The 23,547-nt window shown below is 38.7% G+C and overlaps 1 protein-coding gene across 1 annotated transcript in view; it reads right to left on the reverse strand.

The window, feature by feature from the left end:
* ASXL3 (ASXL transcriptional regulator 3) overlaps positions 1 to 23,547 on the reverse strand; it is a 179,698-nt gene that overhangs the window by 54,469 nt on the left and 101,682 nt on the right. Inside the window, exon 9 of the mRNA XM_073898362.1 lies at positions 10,425 to 10,588. Coding sequence (XP_073754463.1) covers positions 10,425 to 10,588 — 164 coding nt within the window. The remainder of the gene's footprint in view (positions 1 to 10,424; positions 10,589 to 23,547) is intronic.

Consider the following 23,547-nt stretch of genomic DNA (forward strand, 5'->3'; position numbering starts at 1 on the left):
CTATTTGTAGAATAAAATAACGCCATAATTTTAAATCAATATATACAGTACATAGAGCAATCTCTAAGAGGAGCCTGAGTTATTGCAAATGTATGAGCTATTTCCATGGAGGAAAAAGATGGAAAGCCCTTTCCCATTTGCATTTATAAAGGCTGCGTGACTTCTTTAAATATATACACTGATGCCAACAGAGCCATCAGAAATCAATAAATCACATTCTCATGTGCTGTAAAATGTCTGACATGCACATTCATTTTCCTAGTCCAAAATTCTCTGCAAAAGGAACTGTGTAAATGTTCCATTTTAGTTTAATGACATTCTCCACAGTTAAAATTATGTGCATTATTGCCAGTGAGTGTAAAAAACCTGAAGAGCACAAAGCTAGATAGGATTTTAAAGAGCCTACACAGTACATATCCTTCAGTGGCTAGTCATTTAACAGACCACAGAGACACTGATATGAATGCAGAACAAAATTGGGAGATTAGTAAGAATGGATTGAAATGCTGCAATTACCATTTTGACAAAAATAATAGGCATAATTTATTTAGAAGCAGGTGGGGGATGGTTTTGTAAGTGTCTGGAGAGACAGCCCTAATAGTCCCAATACCACCAAATGGAGGTAGAGATGAACATCACTTAAAAATGATACAGATGACAGGAATGACAACTTATTCATCAGTGACGTTCAACTGGAAAGTGTAATAAAAACCTAAATATGACTCCACTTTAGTTGACATTTATTCCACCAGCTGCTATATATTTTTTAAAAGGTCACAGCATTGTTCCATGTAGATACAATTTATGAAGTACCAATTCTTAAAGAAAGGAGGGATCTGCTATGTTTTTAAGCAAGGAGGTTCTAAAAATTCTCCAAGCATACTTTGCAGAGAGTTATACACAAAGGCATGACTGGCTACAAACACGAGCACTGAATTTATTCAGGTAATAGTCCTACATGGGAACTGAATGAAGAACTAGCTACAGTTCTCCCTGCTCACTAGCGCTGACTAATGGTGCTCTCACCCTTTAGTTTCTTTGCATTTGATCTCTGAACGAAAATGCTGTGGCCAAAAAGACAGCTTTTGACCTATGTGTTTACCAAAACCTGATTATATTTGAAGTGTGTTATTTTGAGGCCCTATACTACATTCAACAACATATCTTTCTTCCTTTCAAGCCATATTTTCCTCTCCCGGAGACCTACACTCACTCCAGGCCCCCTGACCCTAACTTCTCTCCCTAAAGCCTGGACTCCATAATCAACCATTCCAACAAGCATCTCAGAGTGCCCTAAAATCTCTCAGCTCTTTCAATGTGAGCCTTTGAAAATTTCCAATCTTGGCAAAGCCCAACTCCTGGCACATCGAGTACCAAGCTAAATGCACAAATATTTAGCATTGCTGGAGTGAAAAACATGTAAGTAGGCCAACTGGACCCACTGCCATCTAACCTCACATGGGGCCTCAAAGCTGTTGAGCAACCACTTTTTCACCAGGATGGGTCCACAGAACCACCCTTCAGTCTGCTTTCCTAAGCCTTGTTACTCTCCTGACACCCATAAGCCTCTAGTGGCTGAGCAAACACACCGCCATGCAGCTGAAAACCCCTCACTTTCTAATCTGTTCTTCCCATTTAGCTATTTCTTCACTCCTCCTTTCCTGCTCCTCTTCTCTCTGATCTCAGAAATCAGTACTTTTTTCCCCTTAAACCAGCTTCTTCCCCAATATAGTCCATCCTGTCCCATCTCTTCTAAAATTTGGTCAATAAATCAAATCCTCTTTGGGGCGCCTGGGTGGCTCAGTCGGGTAGACACCTGCCTTCAGCTCAGGTCATGATCCGGGAGTCACAGGATCGAGGCCCGCGGTCTGCTTCACCCTCTGCCCCTCACCTTGCTCTCATGCTCTCTCTCACTCTCTCCCTCTCACATAAATAAATCTTTAAAAAAATAAGAAATAAATCAAATCCTCTTTCGCCCATCTTCAATTTCTACTATCAATGGCCTCAATTTTTAGGACAAAAACATGTTTAATTCTACCCTGGCTTTTAAGGCACAGCAATCTTTTGCTATTCTCAAATGTGCAATAAACTTACTGCCTACAACATATATTTAATTCCTCCTTCTCACCCAAACCCAATTACCAAGTCTTGATGGTTTTATCTCTGAATGTCTGTGTTGGATTGATTTGTGCACCCCATCCCACCCCCAATTCCTGTGTTGAAGCCCTAACCTCCGGCGTAACTGTACTTGGAGACAATGCCTTTAAAGAGGAAATTAAGCATAAATGAAGTCGTAGGGCAAGGCCCTAATCCAAAATGGCTAGTGTCTTTATAAAAAGAGGAAGGGACAGCAGGGATGTGGGCACATAGAGAAAAGGCCATCTGAGGACACAGCAAAAAGGAGCCTTTCTGCAAGCCAAGGAGAGAGGCCTCGGGAAAAGCCGACCATGTCAGCACCTTGATCTTGGACTTACAGCCTCCCAGAACTAGGAGAAAACAGATTTGTTTTTAAGCCACCCAGTCTGTGGTATTTTGTTATGGCAACAATAGCAAACTAATATCTCATGAAATAGGCCTTTCTTTTTCATTCTTTAACGGTTTTGGCTAAGTTCTTATGTTTATCAGACATGTTACACTAGCTTATAAGTGGATTCCTAGACTATATTCATTCATTCATTCATTCATTCATTCATTCAAAAAACATTTACTGAACACTTACTACATGCCAGGCACAGTGACTAGAAGAGAGCCATAAAGCCACTGTCCTGAGGCTTTTATTCTCATGAGGGAAGATAAATGAACAAATCCATAAGCAAGTAATTATTGACAATGATTAAGTGCTGGGAGGAAATAAACAGAAAAATAAGAGAACGGCTGAAGAGGCTACTTTACATGGGAGGGGGGACAAGAAAAGCCTTTGTGAGGAGAGGACACTGACTGGGTGGAGGACAGTAAGCTGGCCTTGCCGAAAGATGCCGTAAAGCATTTCTAGCAGCGCTCTTAGCAAGCACCAGAGCGAGGAACAGAAGGTTGGGGTATAGGTTTGTGGGACAGGAAGGAAGATGGAATGGTTAAAGCATAGCAAGGTGGAAAGTGGGAGAATCTCTCTCCTCTACTTCATGCTTTACTCCTTCAACAGAGTCCTTTTCTAAAATATAAATCTAATAATGTCATACTCCAAACATATATTCCACATTGCTTACTGACACAGAAGGCCTTTTTTAAAGATTTGCTCCAACCTCCCCTTCTAAACTCAGTTTGCTCACTCTGTACCCCTCCATCTCGAACTACATGTTGAGGGGCGGCAGATACCTCTCTGCCTGTGTTTGGGGGGCAAGGAACACCATGAACTTGGAGTCAGATAAATCTGTGTTCAAATTTTGGCTCTCATGTTTTCACTCGGAAGAAGTTGGGTAAATCCTTTTCTTCTCCTCAACCCTTATTTCCACATAGATACAGAGGGGTGAATAATACGAACTCTTTAGAGAGTCATAGCAAGGATTAATGATAATTGATGTAGGAGGCTTAGCACTATATGTAATCAATATTATTACTGGCACATATGGTCTCCTTTACTCAGAATGCCTACCATACTTCTTTTCCCGGTAAACTTTCTCCATCTTGCCAGATGCAGTTTAGATGACACGTTCTCTTTTTGAAGCATTCTCTAACTTCCACATACAAAATATAATTATCTCCTCATTGTTCCTATAGCACAATGCATATACCACCACCATGGCATAGTTCTGTAACTAGAGGTTTTTACATCCCTCTCCCCTCTAGAACCATCACTTCTCTCAGGGTTGGAACTGCGACTTTATTAATATTTGTATTATCAGTCCTTATCTGGCACATAATAGGTGTTAAATAAACATTAGCTGGATGAATGAATGAATGAATGAACTATATATTCCATTCCTTCCCTGAACCACTAGAATTTGCCTACATCCATATTATTCTACCTCTTCAAAAAGTCTGTCAGTCAGGAGTCCCAGTAGGCGCAGATGGCTCATTCAAGTTAGCATCATTTGAAGAGGGTAGATTAAAGTGACTACTTACAAAGAAAGGTATGGTCAGGGTGCAGCAACCACCAAGGATACTTCAGTAAACTAGAGCCAGTAATAGGAAGTAGTATTTGACCTGAAGGGTACCAGCAGAAACGGTTTGTCAGAACTTGGACAGAAAGAGGGCTATGTGGAAAGGACCTTGTGATAGGAGCTGGTCAATGGATGCATCATATGTTGACCACACAGGGCAGGTGAGGGGCTCAATCTCACTCTTCTTTTGCCCAAATCCCTGTTGGGGCTCCCCAGTAGGTGAACCCAATTAAAATCCATCAGGCCTTCTCTTCCTGCTTCCAAATAATTCAGGCCTGAAGCTTAAAACAATAGAGGCCCCTGTGCCAGAGAAGGAACAGAGGTACCCAGGATGGCTCAAAGTGTGATCACAGAGTCTAGTAGGGTGAGGTAGGTATCCATATGGACGGAAGCCTGGAGAAGAGCTATAGAGGCAATGCACAGTGAGGAACACTTCCTACACAGAGGAGGGGCCTGATATGTAGTGTCAGAGGTCAAGCAGGAAGGGGAAGGTGTCCAAGTGGGATGGGTGGATAAGTAGCCTGTCATGGAGTCTGAGCTTAAGTATAGCAAAGAAGACCATCCACACGGGGCAGTATGGAAGAGTGGCTACTTATAAGGGGATTAACCAAACATTTAGATTTATTAAGAGTAATAAAAACAGGGTTTTTCACTGTATCAGCTATGGAAAGGGAGAAAACTAGAATAAACCATGGAGTATTAGATTAAGACTGGAGGTATTAGTGTAAATTCCTGGTTTACAAGATATAGACACACATATAGAAATAAATGTCAAAATAAATTGTTATGTTTATATATTCCGAAAGACTCATGCTTTTTCGTCTATAAGATGTTCCTCGTCTCCCACAGTTCACACACACACACACACACACACACACACACACACACACACACGTGCACAAAGAGTACACGTGCTATGAGCTCCTGATTCCTAAGTACCATCCTCCACTTGAGGGAAACATGGCTCCTTGAAGAAAGGGTTCATTCCAGGGCCTGGGCAAGAAAAGTATAAGAAGAGAATGGGACAATGTGATGTGCTTCAAAGTAATGAAGTGATCTGAGGGCAATGGAGACCTCAGAAGATACAGAAGCCAGCTTGAACAGGCTCTCAGTGACCAAATGTGGGACAATTCAAGCATAGTATCTATTGAAAAAATAGAAAACAATGAACCCATACAGATACAAATAAATGAGTAAATTTAAGTTCTGAAGAGAAAGGATATTTGCATAGTTTAAAAGAACCTCCTCACAAAATACTATTTAATTACAAAGAGGGAAGAAGTAACTGTGCACTGCAGAGGATTGGCAGATACATTTTAATCAAATGATCAAGTGAACATCAGCAGTATTGTGACAAATAAAAATTATGTGCCAACTAATAGGTGCAAGGTGCAAATATATTACAGTCATACTATACTGGGGGAAGGGGGTCCTGGATGGATCACCGGGCTGGAAACTAATTCTCTAATGTATCTTCAATTTTCTAAAAGTGTATGATTATTTTTAAAAATTAAAAAAAAAATACAGAAGGCATAGGTCCTCCTGGTGCATTAGTCCATATATGGTTCAGCCCCCTGCAGCAAAGCAGAGTAAAGAAGGCTGAAGGGTGGATCTAGAGGGACAAAGGAAAGATATCCCACTCACTCCCCAGCGACCTCCTAACAGCCATGACACTGTTGCCAGTATACAACATGCACATGACGATCTCTGAAGTATTTGCTAATGTTCTGTCTACTCCCTGGCTCCTTCCCATACTCTTTCTCATCCACACCCTCTCACAAATACATGTATTCCTCTGGGATAGCTATATCTGGTAGCTCATCAAATCCCATAGTTGACACCATTATCTATGTAGATTTTATAAATAGCTATAAACTAACTCCATCTCCTTCAGTTTTAAAACCTGTATAATTACTTCTCAACATTTCATATAGTAGAAGCATCTCAGTCCAACCTGTTAAAACCAAACTCAATACCTACCCCCCTACAGTGGGCACTGTTCGTGGACTGCAAGATTATCCCTCACCCCTGGTTGCAAATCCTCTAACATAACTTCCTAAAAGCCAGATTTCTAAAGTACTCCTGACCTCTATCACAGTGCATCATTTTTACTGGAGGAGATGGTGAGCACACTGAGGTCAAGAATAGGTCTAGCTGCTCTAAACAATTTGCATATTCCATTTCCTTAGCTAGAGGCATTGTTTAAGAAGTGGTCTTGTGATCTTAGTAGTACCAATGGTGTGAATCTCAGACCTCTCTTTGAAACCCATTTTTTTAATCAGGTAGCCATCCTATCACAAAGGGGAATTAGGAAAAAAACAAAAACAAAAACAAAAAAACAAAGGGGGATTAGAATAATGCCAACAAGAAGAAAGATGATTTTTAAAATTAATTCATTAAATAATAATGAAATGGGTTCTTGACAATAAGTAGATCCCAGGACCCACTCTAATTTCTATCTTCTAATTACCTAAGCCAATAAATCCCTTTATATTTAAGTCAGTTTGAGTTTGATTTTCTGCTACTTGCAGTACATTGTGTAAAATGCTATAAAACAACTAGAAGTTAATATACATGAAATCTAAGATAAGCAGCCCTATATAAAAGAAAGAAAAGTAGAAATACAGAAAAACAAAATACCAGACAGGTTGGCAGAATGACAATTGGCACTGATAAGATAAATGGGAAACCCAGCTTCCATATATGAAGATGTAACAACTGAATGATCCCCAGCTTTCTATGGTCCAGAGTCAGACAGAGGCTGATAGGGACTGCTTCAGGGGAGAAATCTGGTAGAAACCTGGGGAGTTAAAGGAAGGGAACAAGAAACCTGGGACTTTCACATTCTAGACAGATATATAAAGACAAGTTTTCATACAAGTGAAATTCTGAGGTATTTCATATAATTATAGTACTTTCCACTGGTTCAAATAAATCTATGTAATTAGCTTCACGTTTGCATGCCTTTTCTACTCATTCTGGCCCAGAAAGTGGTGGTGTTCAATGCCATCTGGATTATTTCTAAGCTGTGCTGCAACAGCAGCAGTGTGGGGAGTTTGCTGCATCAAGACGCCTGCCCCTTTCTGATAGGAGAGAGGGTGCTTCAGCTCACCTCAAGCAAGGCACACAGACACTGAGCTCTAAATTTCTTGGCATCAAATGGTTGATAGGCCCACAGAGCTTTACTGTCCTCCCAAGTCACCCTAGATAAAATATCCGGTTGCCTTCTAGACCTTTTACAACCCTATCCCACAGGCAATCTGTCATTTATTCCTACTCAAGTAGGCTGAAACTATGTCTGGAATTCAGTCCTTTCTTCTCATTTCCAAGGCCAATGCCCAAGGTCACACCCTTATCTCATATCTCAACTAGTACAATTGTCTCTTACCCAGTTTCTCTGTGTCTTATCTTTCTGCCTGTCCAATCCAACATTCACAGGGCTACTAGCTCCTAGGAGCAAATAAGGAAAGCACTTTATTTATCCCCTTTCCCTCTCCTATGTCCAGGCATGAAAATATCTGTTTAAATTATTGTATGCAGGCCATTTCTCATTTGAAAAACTCTATGATGGTTTCAGAAAAAGTTTGGAAAGCTTAATCTGCAACTAGGTCATCAAGGTTGTACACCATACTCCCCATCAGCAGAGTAGCTCACCACTTTCCCCCATAGCATGATCCAATCATACTGAACTACTAAATCTTCTGGAACACACAAGCAGCAGATCTTTATAAATGACATGCTCTCCCTCTAGAGAATTCACTTTCCCTTGGCTCTACTTGCAAAACACCTATTAGTCCTTCAAGGCTCAACTGAGGTATCTTCTCCACCATAAAATCTTCTCCAATGTTAGTTTACGATTAAATTTCTTCATCCTCTGTGCCTACATAAGACTTTCTTTAAAAGTCTACTTTGACATTTATGTTGCTCTTCCTGGTCTTATACCAAATTTGGTGCAGGTTTACCCAGTTATTAGACTTCTTCCCTAGTAATAAGCAGTGTACTGTATATCACCATGAGGTTGTCTTTCTCCTACCTGTGATTTCTCCCCAAGATTCATTCTTACATCCTCTGTATTTAGCAAACTGTATACAGTACACAGTACATGCTCAGTAAACACTGCCTGAGTAATTTGCCAGTGGACTAATTGTTATATGAGGACAGGTATTGTGCCTTATTACACTTACCACACTGACTGGAAAAAATGAGAAACAGAAATGGCTACAGGTTGAATAAAATACTAGGCTTACACTGGCCTTCTGGGTTACCAAAATATTTGGCTAAACCTAGAGCAGTCTGTCATTTCTTCATTCCAAAAGATTTATTGAGTACCTTGTGTGTGCCCAATCTTATTCCAGGAGCTGGGGACAGAATTGTAAACAAGATGAACCACATGTATGCTAAGGCGGAGGAAATAGTTCTATCGCTAATAAATCAGTCTCTCCCACCCCCCCAAAAAAAGTTTTCCTTAACTCCCAAACTCAGTTCTCAGCCACACAAATGTGAAACCTGAGAATCATCAGTGGCTTCTCCCTATACCTTGTTCAAGTGTTATTTGACAAAATGTAGAATTGTTACCACTGGATGATAATGGTGATGATCACATTATCTTCCTCCTCTTTAATTTCAACAGTATTCTCCAAATTCAAGCCCTCATTTTGCCTTTTTGGAACAACTAAAATTGCGTCCTAACAACTCTTCCTACTTTTATGCATCCCATCTCTACATTCCCTTTCAAATATTGCTGGAATAATTTTCTTAAAAAGCAACAATCTTACCATATTACAGCTGTGCTCAAAAGCCCTCAATGGCTTTGCAAACACAGGGAGAACACTGTTCAGACTCCTTAGCCTCATAACTCAAGGAATCTTCCAAAATTGACTTCCAATTTGTCCAGATTCTTTTGCACTGTTCATCCTACAATCTGGAGTCCTACAAAAATAGCTCTTGATTTTGTATCTTTGAACTTTTCACTTGGAAGTCCATCCATTTTATACAAATCCTGCCTACATCTCAAGGCCCAATGCAAGGACCTTAAATTTGTGTCTGATTTTTCCCTTCTACATATGAAAGCTCAATATACTTTGTGCTTTCCCCTCAAGGCTTACCTATTTCTACCTCACATTCTGATTATTCACAAATATAGCTTATGTATCCAACAAAAGCATACTTAATCATCAATAAATACTTAATAGGCACTTACTGTCTTTCCATTACTCCAAAGGACCTAAAACATACCATATTCAGAGTAAACATTAAACAAATTTTCATAGAATGAAGGCAAACTCCCAAACAGAAATGTACCCAAAATCACAATAATCTTTTTCTAAATGCGAACAATAATCTCCACCAAAGAGGTACATATGAGTGGTAGAAAACCGTAGCTCATCACATTTTAAATATATATGAAAGGAGGCAGCTAAGTTAGTAGAAAATAGAATCAAATAAAAAGCTAAGAAAATTTATTCAAAGTAATATGGAAATATTGAATAATCTTACCCATTTCAGTATATGAATGTACCTCTCATTTTGAGATGCAAATACATAAACACATATACATTATGTCCATCAACTGGAAACTATATACAGTGTCAAAATTTATTGAAATAAGAATGACAAGGAAATTTTTCCTAGTTGCCATTTAATAACTTTTGTGAAATTTAATAAAAGTTTATCTGATGAAATATTTTTTCCTTTTCTTTTCTAAGGAAACAGCTTTAGAAGATGATTGATGCCTGCTATTATGGGTCTATATTTGTATTTCCTTATTTTAGAGGCCTTTCAAAATACAAAAATAAACTTAAAGCATTTCCAGTTATACTAAAAAAAGAAAGATAAAAGGTGATTATTTATAGGCAATCATATTCATGATGACAGAGTCTCAGAAGGCAACTGCAAACATAAATTTTAAATGCTTTTTGGAAAGAGTTGAGAATAAAAACATTTACATAATTTCTTAGAAACCCTGGCTTTTTATTGCTGCACTTCAATATTCCCTCCAGGCAAAAGGAGCAGCTACTTCAAAGATTTATTTGATAATGGAATGTTTGATTTCTTTGTTTTCCCTTTCCAATGTGGAAAGGACTTTTGTTTTCACTCTACAGCAATGTGTTGTATTTTAAAATTTGAATTGGCTCTCTACTGATAATAAAAATGGTTCTGTTTTGGCAAATTAAACACACCAATGCTAGCAACAAGTATATGTTATAAATAGACTTATCTTGTTATAAAAAGGGTCCATACGTGTATCAGTCATCTTTGATAACAGAACTACCACTTCATGATAATTTAACTAGTGACTAATATTAAATGTCTAAAACTCTCACTTACCTGCCTATCCACTTCTGGGAGCAAAAGCAGGAGGTATTGTTGAAAATGCTGAGGTAAGGAAGCAAACGTATGTTTATTTATTAAAGCCCTCAAGTTAGTGTTGACAAGAATAGATCCTGGGGTTTCTATGTCAATGTCCTCAGCTTTGGTCCATTTCAAGTGTCCTGTGATAAACAAGGAAGAGCATTAATTCACTGTAGACTGGGGAAAACATGCACATGCACATATACACATATGTACATATTGAACATATTCAATAATATGTCTGACTCTGTCACTTTTTAAAAGTGACATTTCAGAAGGAACTCTCCAAAGCTTCTTTCGTGTTTCTGTCTTGTCTTACTTGTCTTTTATTTTCATAATGTATACTTCACTCATACCATCTATATATTTTAGTCAAAGTAGCATCAGGTCTAGATAAAGAAGCATTTTAATTATGGTCTTCCAAGTAATCAGAATTTGGAATCAATTTTTATAGATTCTATAAGACCTAAGATCAATAATAACAATAATAACAGTGTTGTTAATTTTAATAGAGGTATTGATAGCTAGCTCAGAGCTATGTGATTCCCCATATACCAGGCAGAGCACAGGCACTGGATTATTTCAAAAGATGCCTGTTCAGAGTATTTTGAAAATAATAATTTAAAAAGCAATCTTTTATAAAAACATTAGTTTCAAGATCTAAAATACCAATACACTTTGAAGGATAATTCTACAATTCAAGGTACACTGACCTTCAACAGAAGGCTGTGTGTAGAGTCCACAACTCAAAATTATGACATACAAGAAAATTATCCACTCTAACAAACAGCCAGATGATGCATCAAACAGAAGAACTGCCACTTTCAGTTACTTAAGAGAACACCAAGAATGTGAGCTGTTTATTAATAGAGTACGTTTTAAATCAAGGGTCAGCAAATCATGGCTCATGAGCTATATCTAGTCCAACTTTTGTTCTGGTAAATAAAGTTTTACTGGAACATAGTAAATGCCTGATTGTTTAGCTACTGCCTAGGTCTGCCTTTGCGCGACAACGCAGAGCTGAATAGTTGTGCCAGAAATCGCATGACCTATATTAGCTTCTCAGCCCTTGGCAGAAAAAGTTGCCATCTCTTGTGCTAAATAATTAGTGATGAAAGACAGAATAAAAGTCATTATTAATAAACGGGGAACTATGATGAAATAATAGGCAACTTTGAAACAGAACCAGACAGAACACCTAGAAATGAAAATTTAGTTTTTAAACTAAAAAAAGTAATGGACACAGCAGAGGAAAGAATCATTAATTAACATATAGAGTTGATGACAATATCTAGAATGCAGCATAAAAAAAATGATGGGTCAAAAAGTAGGCTAGTGAAGAAATGTGGGGAAGGGCACAAGCAGTCAGGATGAACATCTATAGGAGATTCAAAACAGCAGATAGAGAACAGGCAGTATTTGAAGAGCTAATGGCTCTCATTTTTAGAAGTGAAAATATTATGAGTTCTTGGATAAAGCAATACACCAAATCTCAAGAAGGACAAATACCCACTTTCATCTGATGTGTTGAAATTATAAAACATCAAAAACAAAAAGAATATCTTATAACAATTTTTAAGAAAAACAGATTACATCCAAAGAGATGATATTAGGAAATTTTATCAGGGAATAACAGATAGCAATAGAATATCTTCAAAGGGTTAAGAGAATATAAGCATCAATCTAGATGATGGCAATAATATAAGAACATTTTCAGGGTCAGGGCACCGAGGTGGCTCAGTCAAGCATCTGACTCTTGATTTCAGCTCAGGTAATGATCTCAAGGTCCTGGGATCCAGCCTCCAGTCAGGCTCTGCAATCAACAGGGAGTCTACTTGAGATTCTTTCTCTCCCTCTCCCTCTGCCTCTCCCACCACTTGTGCACTCTCCCTCTCTCTCTCCCCCTCTCTCAAACAAATAAATAAAATCTTAGAAAAAAAAAAGAACATTTTCAGGATCCAAAATGGAAACTCTGTGCTTTAGAGAATCTCGCTAAAATAATCACTAGTGGATGTTCTCAACAAATGAAATTAAATCAAAGAAGAAATAAATGGGTTGCAGAAGCCATGGTTAAGTAAAAGACTAATAGATCAGAGCATCTCCAAGTAAATATTAACTGTGAAAAATAATACTAAGAACCAGTAAGAGTTAAATAAAGGAACTAAGTTAAATACAGAGAAAATAAAATGGAAAATAATTGCATGCAAGATGGGACGGCGTAACTGAAAGGAGAGTATACAAACCCTGGTCTGATTTGGGAAGGAGAGAGATTTGGACTAGTCTTTACTTGGTGAAAGCTCTAGAGGTGACCACTAGAAGCAACAAGAAAGAGTGATAACTCCCGAATAAGTGCATGGAAGGAAATCTCAATGAATCAAATGGAAGGCATAAAAGCAGGGGGAAAAAATTAAAAATTAAGTCCAACAAAATCAAAATAAATATAAATGGATTTTCATACTAGATTTAAAAAGCAATACAATCCAGCTATATGCTGCTTACAAGAATTAACTTAAAAATCATAAGGAACGGATGAAAATGAAATAAACACCAGGCTGAGATTCAAAACAACAACAAAATAATAATATTAATATCAGACAACATAAACAAAGGTAGAAAACCTTGTTGGGCGTGAGAAAGATCATAAAAGGAATAATTCACTGAGAAGATATAATGACCTTAAATCTGCAACCATTTCAGCAGCATATCATTCAAAAACTTAAAACCGAGAGAACTAAAAAGAGAAAGTGCCATTACATGATGCTAGTGGGAAGTCTTAATATCTTCTACCAGAAACTGAGACATCAGACAAAAAACTTGTCTTAATAAGAGAATTTTAACAACCCAATAATCAAGGTTGAACCAATGAATTTAACATAGGGCACTGCACTGAGCTGTTAGAGAAAGCAATGTTTTGTCACCACTCAAGGAACAATAAAACAAATAAAAATCTGACCAGTGAGTCTCTACAAATACTGATGAACAATATTAAATTTCATCTAATTAGGTAGCAGTAACACAAACACAGCAACTCTCCAATCCTCCCACACCTGTTATATATTTGGACACTCAAAAGCACACTTCTAAGTATTTCATAAGCTAAAGAAAAACAATTTAATAGAAATTAGAAAATATTTGGATTCAAAAATCTGAGAAAGAAGGAAGGACTACAAAAATAAGAGTATACATTCATGAAGTAGGAAAGGACAATGAAGACCATCAACACCAAAAAAAGGGGTACTGTTTTTGTTTTTTTGTATTAGATTAATGAAAGAGATATACCTCTGGTAAGACTTGGTATAAATATAGAGAAATGAAAGGCAGAGACATAATTATATAGTATACAAGGAACATACAGTGAAAAATAGATTTTAAGTGGCATAATAAAATTCTATGACTTAATCCAATATCTTTGAAGACCATTTTTAAGTTTATATTCAAATTTGAAATAGAAAACCTGACTAAATTTGCAAAAATTTAAAAAAACTGATAAACAGGCAACCTCCCCTAACCCACATACACACAGAATATATATTATAAAAGTTGCCCGAAAGATGAGTTTTACCAGTCCATTAAGGAACTCTTTCACCACTTCATTTTGTACATATTCCAGAGAATAAGTTTATAAAGAAATATTTCCAATTCACTTTATAAAGTTAATATAACCTTTATTCCAAAATAAGGACAAACAAGAACAGTATAAGAGAAAAAAATTATCTTCTCCCATTCCATGGGTTGCCTCTTAGTTTTGTAGGTTCCTCAAGACATTAAAAATAGAGCTACCCTACAACCCAGCAATTGCACTATTAGGCATTTATCCCAAAGACACAGATGTGAAAAGAAGGGGCACATGTACCCCAATGTTCATAGCAGCAATGTCCACAATAGCCAAACTGTGGAAGGAGCCAAGATGTCCTTCAACAGATGAATGGATAAAGAAGATGTGGTTCATATATACGATGGAATGTACTCAGCCATCAGAAAGGATGAATACCTACCATTTGCATCCACATGGATGCAACTGGAGGGGATTATGCTAAGTGAAATAAGTCAAGCAGAGAAAGTCATTATCATATAATTTCACTCATATGCAGAACATAAAGAATAGTGCAGAGGACCACAGGGGAAGGAAGGGAAAACTGAATGGGAAGAAATCAGAGAGGGAGACAAACCATGAGAGACCCTGGATTCTGGGAAACAAGCTGAGGGTTACAGAAGGGAGGGGGCGTGGGGGGTGGGGGTAACCAGGTGATGGGTATTAAGAAGGGCACGTGTGGTGATGAGCACTGGGTGTTACATGCAACTAATGAACTGTTGAACACTACATCAAAAACTAATGATGTACTCTATATGTTGGCTAACTGAACATAATAAAAATTAAAAAAAAAGAAAAAATTATCAACCAATATGACACAAAAAAGTACAAAAGTTGTATCATTTAAAAAAAAACTAAAGCAAATCTGACAAACTCTAACATTTGTTTAGTCAAGGAGATAGGTACATAGGTGTCTGCTTTATTATCATCTGTATTTTTCTATATGTTTAAAGTATTTCACAGCTGGAAAAAAAAAATAAAGACCACAAGGAGAGCAGAATTAGGGAGAAGCTTCTTTTCTCAGCAGTGAAGCCAAAGGCAAAACCTAGAGACAGAAATGTTGAGAAATATAGGAAAGGAGTCTGTTTAATTCTCATTTATGACTAAATAATCTCAAATGAAGGAGTTGAGGTCATTTACCAAGAGTGATTCTGACTGAGGAGGAGTGCTGGGGAAATAAGAAAATTGTAAGACTTTGAAACATATATTATAAGCAATGTGAAAAGCAGGACTTATGCTGTAGGTTACTATTTAGTATGGTTCAAAATCTTTAAGAGTATCATGGGGGGGGGCCTGAGTGGCTCAGTTGTTAAGCGTCTGCTTTCGGCTCATGTCATGATCCCAGGCTCCTGGGATTGAGCCCCGCCTCAGGCTCCTTGCTCAGCAGGAAGCCTGCTTCTCCCTCTCCCACTCCTCCTGCTTGTGTTCCCTCTCTCCCTCTCTGTCAAATAAATAAATAATATTTTTAAAAGTCTTTAAGAGTGTCATTGATAAAAGAATATTCAGAGAGGTACATAATCTTTAATGACAAATCCAAAAGAAGATTTCAAAGATGTCCAACTAAGCAAGAGCATGTTCCATAATTTTGGAACAAAGACAAAGCTGATGAACTTATTGCTAAATTTGTAGCCACACAGGATGTTTAATCCCATTTTAATTATCCTTACACACTTACTCCTAATTGGCTTAAGAACAATCCAATTATATCTGATTGTCTTATCTCATTAGAGCTGGTACCTCATCTCCCTACAGCATTCAGAGGAAGAAAAAGATGTCATTTTAGCATCTAATTCCTGAACACCAGAGAGAATAAAGTAGCTGAAGTCCATAGAAGGGCAGAAGAGAAGCATCAGTTGCCAAATTACCACAGTGAGAGTCTAGGCCATACAAGAAGAGACTAGGCCGACCTCATGATAAAAATCACGGGGAATATGTCCAATCAGGGTCAGGGAAATTGTCTATTATTTTGACCAAAGGGAGTTCAAAGACCACCAATCTGAGTAACAGCGGCAGACTCTGGTGTACTTGTTGATTAATGGGTAGTCTGCAGGCTTAAAAACTCCTATTTCCACCCAAAGAGGATTTAGGCATAAAATGTACAAAACACAGAGACACAGACCTTAACACTCACCCGGCGGGAAGGAGCCCAGGCAAGAGGCAGACCAGGGTCTTTTGTTAGTCTTTTGTTACAAGAGGAACTACCCAAAGAAATACAAAAAGTTCAAAACGAAAGAATTCTTCATTGTCTCAAAGAAATTAGAGAGGAATGATTCTAAAAGAGCTCAGAGAAAAACAGGCTTTCAAAGATTCAGTCCACGGGGGAAAAAAAAATTTATCATAGGACAAAAGCAAATCATCTACAGTGTGATTCAACATAGCCTTCACAAATGAAGTACCTGTATAATGAGCTTATCGGGTAGCAGTGAATCCATTAAAAAATAGTACTGAGATTAAAGAACTATGGAGATTATGGTTATAAAACAGAACATAAATGTTAGCAATCTTGATGTTTAAAAATAATAAAACTAACAAAAACATGGAGGTGGGAGGGTCTGTAATTGTAATAATTCATACACCCTTCATAATAGATTGTCCAAAGTTATAATGAGTAATCAAAAAAAATAATCACTCTTATTTCAGTTTTTCATATTTTAATACCTTTGGAGAGAACTTTTAGATATGAATATATCTCGTGGCAATGTTCAGCAATTTAATTTTTTTGGTTTTGCTTTTTTATTATTCAGTCAAAATTAATTAAACTTAGTACTTTTAATTAAAATGGTTCATACAGTTTTTCCAAGATGATCTCTGGCTATAGATACACAATAAGAGATGTCAAATCACTTTCTTCCAGCAGGAGAGGATAAGAGAAGTCTGACTCAGGAGAGGGCCTTCACCTGACTCTGCTGGCACCCCGATCTCAGACTTTCAGCCTCCAGAAATGGAATAAAGATGGCAGAGTAGTAGGAGAACCCTATGCTTGCCTCATACCTCCAACACAGCTAGATAAATACTGGATCATTCTGAACACCCAAGGACTTGATGTGAGGACCGAGAGAACCAGCTGCACAACTAGAGGGAGAGAAGAGGCCCCAGTGTGGAGGGTAGGGGGTACGGAGATATGATCTGGTGAGAAAAGGATCGTGTCTGCTGCAGAGGGGAAGAAGCCTTGATTGCAGAGAGAGGAGAGGAAGAGACAGTGCGCCAGCGAGTGAGCAATGCACAAGGGATCACACAAGAAAGACTTCTCCCTAAAGCCACTGACTGGGAAAACAAGGGGGCTGATTATGTGGAGTGTTTACAACCAGTGGAGCTCAAAGACTGGAGTTTTAGAGTTCCATGCTATGGCTGGTGTGGAGCCTGGTGGGTGTAAAGGTGCTCCCGTGGAGAAGGCGGCCAGAGGCCCGGGAGTAGATGGCGCAATCTGAGGATCCTCTGGGATACACTGGGAGAGATTTTTCCCCCTTCTTATAGTGCATCTGGGAGAGGTGGCTCTGCCTTTCAGGGGATAAAAGAGCCAGCAGGTGCTGTTGTACTGTCCTATTCATTAGCAGAAGCCCAGAGACATCTGGGGGCGTCTAACCTGAACTCATGCTTTTTGCTGCCCTTTGAACTGCAAGCTCCTGTGCACTGGTGTGACTGCCCTTCAGGGACAGAGCTGCACCAGCCCCAGCACAGCTAGACCTTCCCCCAGATGACCAGTGCAGGTCCATGCTGCACTGGGTCACTAAAGTTTGGAGTTTTGAAACAGCCAGTGTGCCTGAGATCAAACACACATGCACTGTGCTGCGGGGTGAGCAGACAGCCCAGACACAGACGGAGCGAAGGTAGGAATCCGAGGGATGCCTGGAACATGAGGGGAGACTATCTGCTCTTCTGTGAAGGCTTCCTAGACAGCAGTAGGTGTCCCTCCCTGGGGACAAGGGAGAGGGGCTGATGCCATTTTAACCCATCAACATGGACAGGCTTCGGTGAGCAGCACAGCACCCACACTTACACCAAGCCTCACCCCACTATGCTCTGCAGGTGCTTCTTTACCAGGGCAAGTGAGTCTGAGAGCCAGAGCAGCAGGCCCCTCCCCCAGAAGACCACATAACCCCCACAACCCTGCCAAGGTACCAAGTCTACTGACCACAGGAGAGCTTCCGCTCTGCTGGAAATAGGATCAGGCCTCTTTTAACAAGCAGACCCAGCATACACTTAGGTAAAACTTGCCACACTCTGGAAGAGATCTAAACAATTCTCACTGCAGGCAAGTAGAAATTCTGCAGAGGACTGACCTGAGGGAAAGGGCAGCCAAAACACAGCAGCAGAGTGCACAGAAACACTTCCTGAAGTACCAGACTCTGGACAGCATATGACCTCTTCTTAATAAAGCCATTGTTCTCAGGAGCAGGAAACATAACAGGCTTTCCTTATACACAGAAGAAGACACCTAGACAAAATGCCAAGATGGAGGAATTCATCCCAAATAAAAGAAAAGGTCATGGCCAGGGATCTAATTGAAACAGATATAAGTAATATGTCTGAACCAGAATTTAAAACAAAAATCTTTTTTTTTTTAAAGATTTTATTTATTTATTTGAGAGAGAGAGAGAATGGGAGATAGAAAGCACAAGAGGGAAGAGGGTCAGAGGGAGAAGCAGACTCCCCGCTGAGCAGGGAGCCCGATGTGGGACTCGATCCCGGGACTCCAGGATCATGACCTGAGCCAAAGGCAGTCGCCTAAAACAAAAATCATAAGGACACTAGTTGGGCTTGAGAAAAACAGAAGACACCAGGAAGTCCCTTACCGCAGAGATAAAAACTAGTCAGGCCAAAAAATAAAAATAAAAATGGTATAACCGAAATGTGAAACTGACTGGATATAATGACTACAAGGATGGAAGAAACAGAAGAACAAATAAGTGATACAGAAGAACTAATTATGGAAAATAATGAAGCTGAAAAGAACACGGAAAGAAGAATACTGAATCATGAATGTAGAATGTAGAATGTAGGCCACTCAGTGACTCCATAAAGTGTAACATTCGTATCACAGGAATCCCAGAAGAAGAAGAGAGGAGTAAACGGGGCAGAAGGTTTACTGGAGCAAATATAGCTAAAAACTTCCCTAAAGTGGGGAAGGAAACAGACATCCAATTCCAGGAGGCACATAGAACTCCCATCAAAATCAACAAAATCAGGACAGCACCAAGACATATCGTAGTAAAATTTGCAAAATACAGAGATAAGGAAAACATCTTAAAAATAACAAGGGAAAGAAATCCCTAACTTACAAAGGAAGACAAATAAGCTTAGCAGCAGACCTCTCCACAGAAACATGGCAGGCCAGAAGAAAGTGGCATGATATAATCAATGTGTTGAATGGGAGAAATATGCAGCCAAGAATACTTTATCCAGCAAGGCTGTCATTCAGAATAGAAGGAGAAATAAAAGAGTTTCCCAGACAGACAAAACCTAAAGGAGTTCATGACCACTAAACCAGCCGTGCAAAAAATATCAAAGGGGACTCTGAGAGGGAAAGAAAGATCAAAAACAACAAAGACTAGAAAGGAACAGAGAAAATCTCCAGAAACAGTAACTTATCAGTTAATACAATGGTACTAAGTTCACATCTATCAACAATCACTTTGACTGTAAATGGACTAAATGCTCCACTCAAAAGACATAGGGTATCAGAATGGATAAAAAACAAACAAACAAACAAAAAACAAGACCCTTCCAAATGCTTCCTACAAGAGACTCATTTTTGACCTAAAGACACCTGCAGATGGAAAGTGATGGCATAGAGAACTATTTATCATGCTGATGGCCATCAAAAGAAAGCCAGAGTAGTCCTACTTACATCAGACAAACTAGATTTTAAACCAAAGACTGTAACAAGAGATGAGAAGGGCACTATAACATAATAAAGGGATCTATCCAACAAGAAGATCTAAGAATTGTAAATATTTATATCTTCAGCCTGGGAGCACCTGAATATATAAATCAATTAACAACCAACATAAAGAAACTCACTGATATTAATACAATAATAATAGGGGACTTTAACACCCTGCTCACAACAATGGACAGATCATCTAAGTCGAAAATCAACAAGGAAACAATGGCTTTGAATGACACACCGGACCAGATGGACTTCACAGATATATTCATAACATTTCATCCTAAAAAAGCAGAATACACATTCTTTTCGAATGTACATGGGACATTCTCCAGAAGAGATCACATACTGAGTCACAAATCAGGCCTCAACAAATACAAAAAGACTGAGATCATACCATGCATATTTTCTGACCATAATGCTATGAAACTTGAAGTCAAACACAAGAAAAAATTTGGAAAGACCACAAATACAGGAATCTAAAGAACATCCTACTCAAGAATGAATGGGTTAACCAGGAAATTAAAGAAGAAATAAAAGAAAATACATGGAAACATCTGAAAATGAAAGTTTAATGGTCCAAAACCTTTAGGATGCAGGAAAAGTGGTCTTGAGAGGGAAGTATATAGCAATAAAGGCCTACCTCAAGAAACAAGAAAAGTCTCAAATACACAAACTAACCTTACACCTAAGGGAACTAGAAAACAAACAGCAAAATGAAGCCTAAAGCCAGCAGAAGGGAAATAAGATTAGAACAGAAATAAATGATAGAGAAACAACAACAACAAAACAAAAACAGTAGAACAGGGGCGCCTGGGTGGCTCAGTTGGTTAAGCGACTGCCTTCAGCTCAGGTCATGATCCTGGAGTCCCGGGATCGAGTCCCACATCGGGCTCCCTGCTGCTTAGCGGGGAGTCTGCTTCTCCCTCTTACCCTCCCCCTCTCATGTGCTCTCTCTCTCTCTCATTCTCACTCTCTCAAATAAATAAATAAAATCTTTAAAAAAAAAAAACAGTAGAAGAGATCAATGAAACTAGGAGCTGGTTTTTGAAAGAATTAATAAAATAGATAAATTCCTAGCCAGATTCATCAAAAAGAAAAGAGAAAGGACCCAAATAAATAAAATCACAAATTGAAGAGGAGGGATCACAACCAACACCACAGAAATACAAACAATTATAAAAGAATATTATGAAAAATTATATGCCAACAAATTGGGAAATCTGGAAGAAATGGATAAATTACTAGAAACATATAAACTACCAAAACTGAACCAGGAAGAAACAGAAAATTTGAACAGACCCATAAGCAGCAAAGAAATTAAATCATTAATAAAAAATCTCCCAACAAACAAAAGTCCAGGGCCAGATGGCTTCCCAGGGGAATTCTACCAGACATTTAAAGAAGAATACCTAGGGCGCCTGGGTGGCTCAGTTGGTTAAGCAACTGCCTTCGGCTCAGGTCATGATCCTGGAGTCCCAGGATCGAGTCCCGCATCGGGCTCCCTGCTCAGCAGGGAGTCTGCTTCTCCCTCTGACCCTCCCCCCTCTCATGCTCTCTCTCTCTCTCTCTCATTCTCTCTCTCAAACAAATAAATAAAATCTTTAAAAAAAAAAAAAAAAGAAGAATACCTATTCTTCTTGAACTATCCCAAAAAATAGAAATGGAAGGAAAACTTCCAAACTCATTCTACAAGGCCAGCATTACCTTGATTCCAAAACTAGACAAAGACCCCACTAAAAAGAATTACAGGCAAAATATCCCTGATGAACATGGATGCAAAAATTCTCAACAAGATACTAGCAAATCAAATTCAACATTAAAGTACATTAAAAGAACTATTCACCAAGATCAAGTGGGATTTATTCCTGGGCTGCAGGGGTGGTTCAATATCTACAAATCAATGTGATACACCACATTAATAAAAGAAAGGATAAGAACCATATGATCCTCTCAACAGATGAAGAAAAAGCATCTGACAAAGTATAGCATCCATTTTTAATAAAAACCCTCACCAAAGTAGGGACGGATTGAATATACCTCAACATCATAAAGGCCATATATGAAAGACCCACAGCTAATATCATCTTCAATAGGTAAAAACTGAAAGCTTTTCCTCTATGGTCAGGAACAAGACAGGGATGTTCCTGAGAATTATACTAGTTAATTCTCAGCCTTGTTATTTAAGACAGTACTAGAAATCTAGCCTCACCAATCAGACAACACAAAGAAATAAAAGGCATCCAAATCGGCAAGGAAGAAGTCAAACTGTCACTAGTCACAGATGACATGATACTCTATGTAGAAAACCCAAAAGACTCCATCAAGGGGCACCTGGGTGGCTCAGTCGGTTAAGTGTCTGCCTTCAGCTCAGGTCCCGCGATCCAGTCGGGCTCCCTGCTCTGCGGGGAGTCTGCTTGTCCCTCTGCCCCTCTCGTGCTCTCTCTTTTGAATAAATAAATAAAATATTTTTAAAAAAGACCCCACTAAAAAATTGCTAGAACTGATACATTAATTCAGTAAAGTCACAAGATACAAAATCAACATACAGAAATCTGTGGAATTTCTATAGCAAATAATGAAGCAGCAGAAAGTTAAATCAAGGAATTGATCCCATTTACAACTGCACCCAAAACAATAAAATACCTAGTGGGGCGCCTGGGTGGCTCAGTCAGGTAAGCATCTGCCTTCAGCTCAGGTCATGATCCCAGAGTCCTGGGATCGAGCCCTGCATTGGCTCCCTGTTCAGTGGGGAGCCTGCTTCTCCCTCTCCCTCTGCTTCTCCCCCTGCTTGTGTGCTCTCTCTCTCTCTCTCAAATAAATAAATAAAATCTTAAAAAAAAAGATATCTAGGAATAAACCTAAACAAAGAGGTAAAAGATCTGTACTCTAAAAACTATAGTGTTCTGTAAGTGTTCTACAGAAACTAAGTGTTCAATAACACTTATGAAAGAAACTGAAGATGACACAAATAAATGAAAAAACATTCCATGCTCATGGATTGGAAGAAAAAATATCGTTAAAATTCTATACTACCCAAAGCAGTCTACACATTTAATGCAATCCCTATCAAAATACCACCAGCATTTTTCACAGAGCTAGAACAAACAATCCTAAAATTTGTATGGAACCACAAAAGACCCTGAAGAGCCAAAGCAATCTTGAAAAGGGAAAGCAAAGCTGGAAACATCAAAACTCCAGACGTCAAGCTCTATTACAAAGCTATAGTCATCATGACAGTATGGTACTGGCACAAAAACACACACATAGATCAATGGAACTGAATAGAAAACCCAGAAATGGACCCACAACTATATGGTCAACTAATGTTTGACAAAGCAGGAAAGAATATCCAATAGAAAAACATCCCTTCAACAAATGGTGTTGGGAAAGCTGAACAGCCACATGCAGAAGAATGAAACTGGACCACTTTCTTACACCATATACAAAAATAAATTCAAAATGGATTAAAGACCTAAATGTGAGACAGGAATCCATGAACATCTTAGAGGAGAACACAGGCAGCACCTTCTTTGACATCGGCCTTAGCTGATGGGGAACCCTCTTTACACTGCTGGTGGGAATGCAAGCTGGTGCAGCCCCTCCGGAAAACAGTATGG

This window comes from Callorhinus ursinus, unplaced genomic scaffold (assembly GCF_003265705.2).
Source record: "Callorhinus ursinus isolate GAN/ISIS: 27379988/994484 unplaced genomic scaffold, GSC_fseal_2.0 scaffold11, whole genome shotgun sequence".
In the NCBI taxonomy this organism is placed as follows: Eukaryota; Metazoa; Chordata; class Mammalia; order Carnivora; family Otariidae; genus Callorhinus; species Callorhinus ursinus.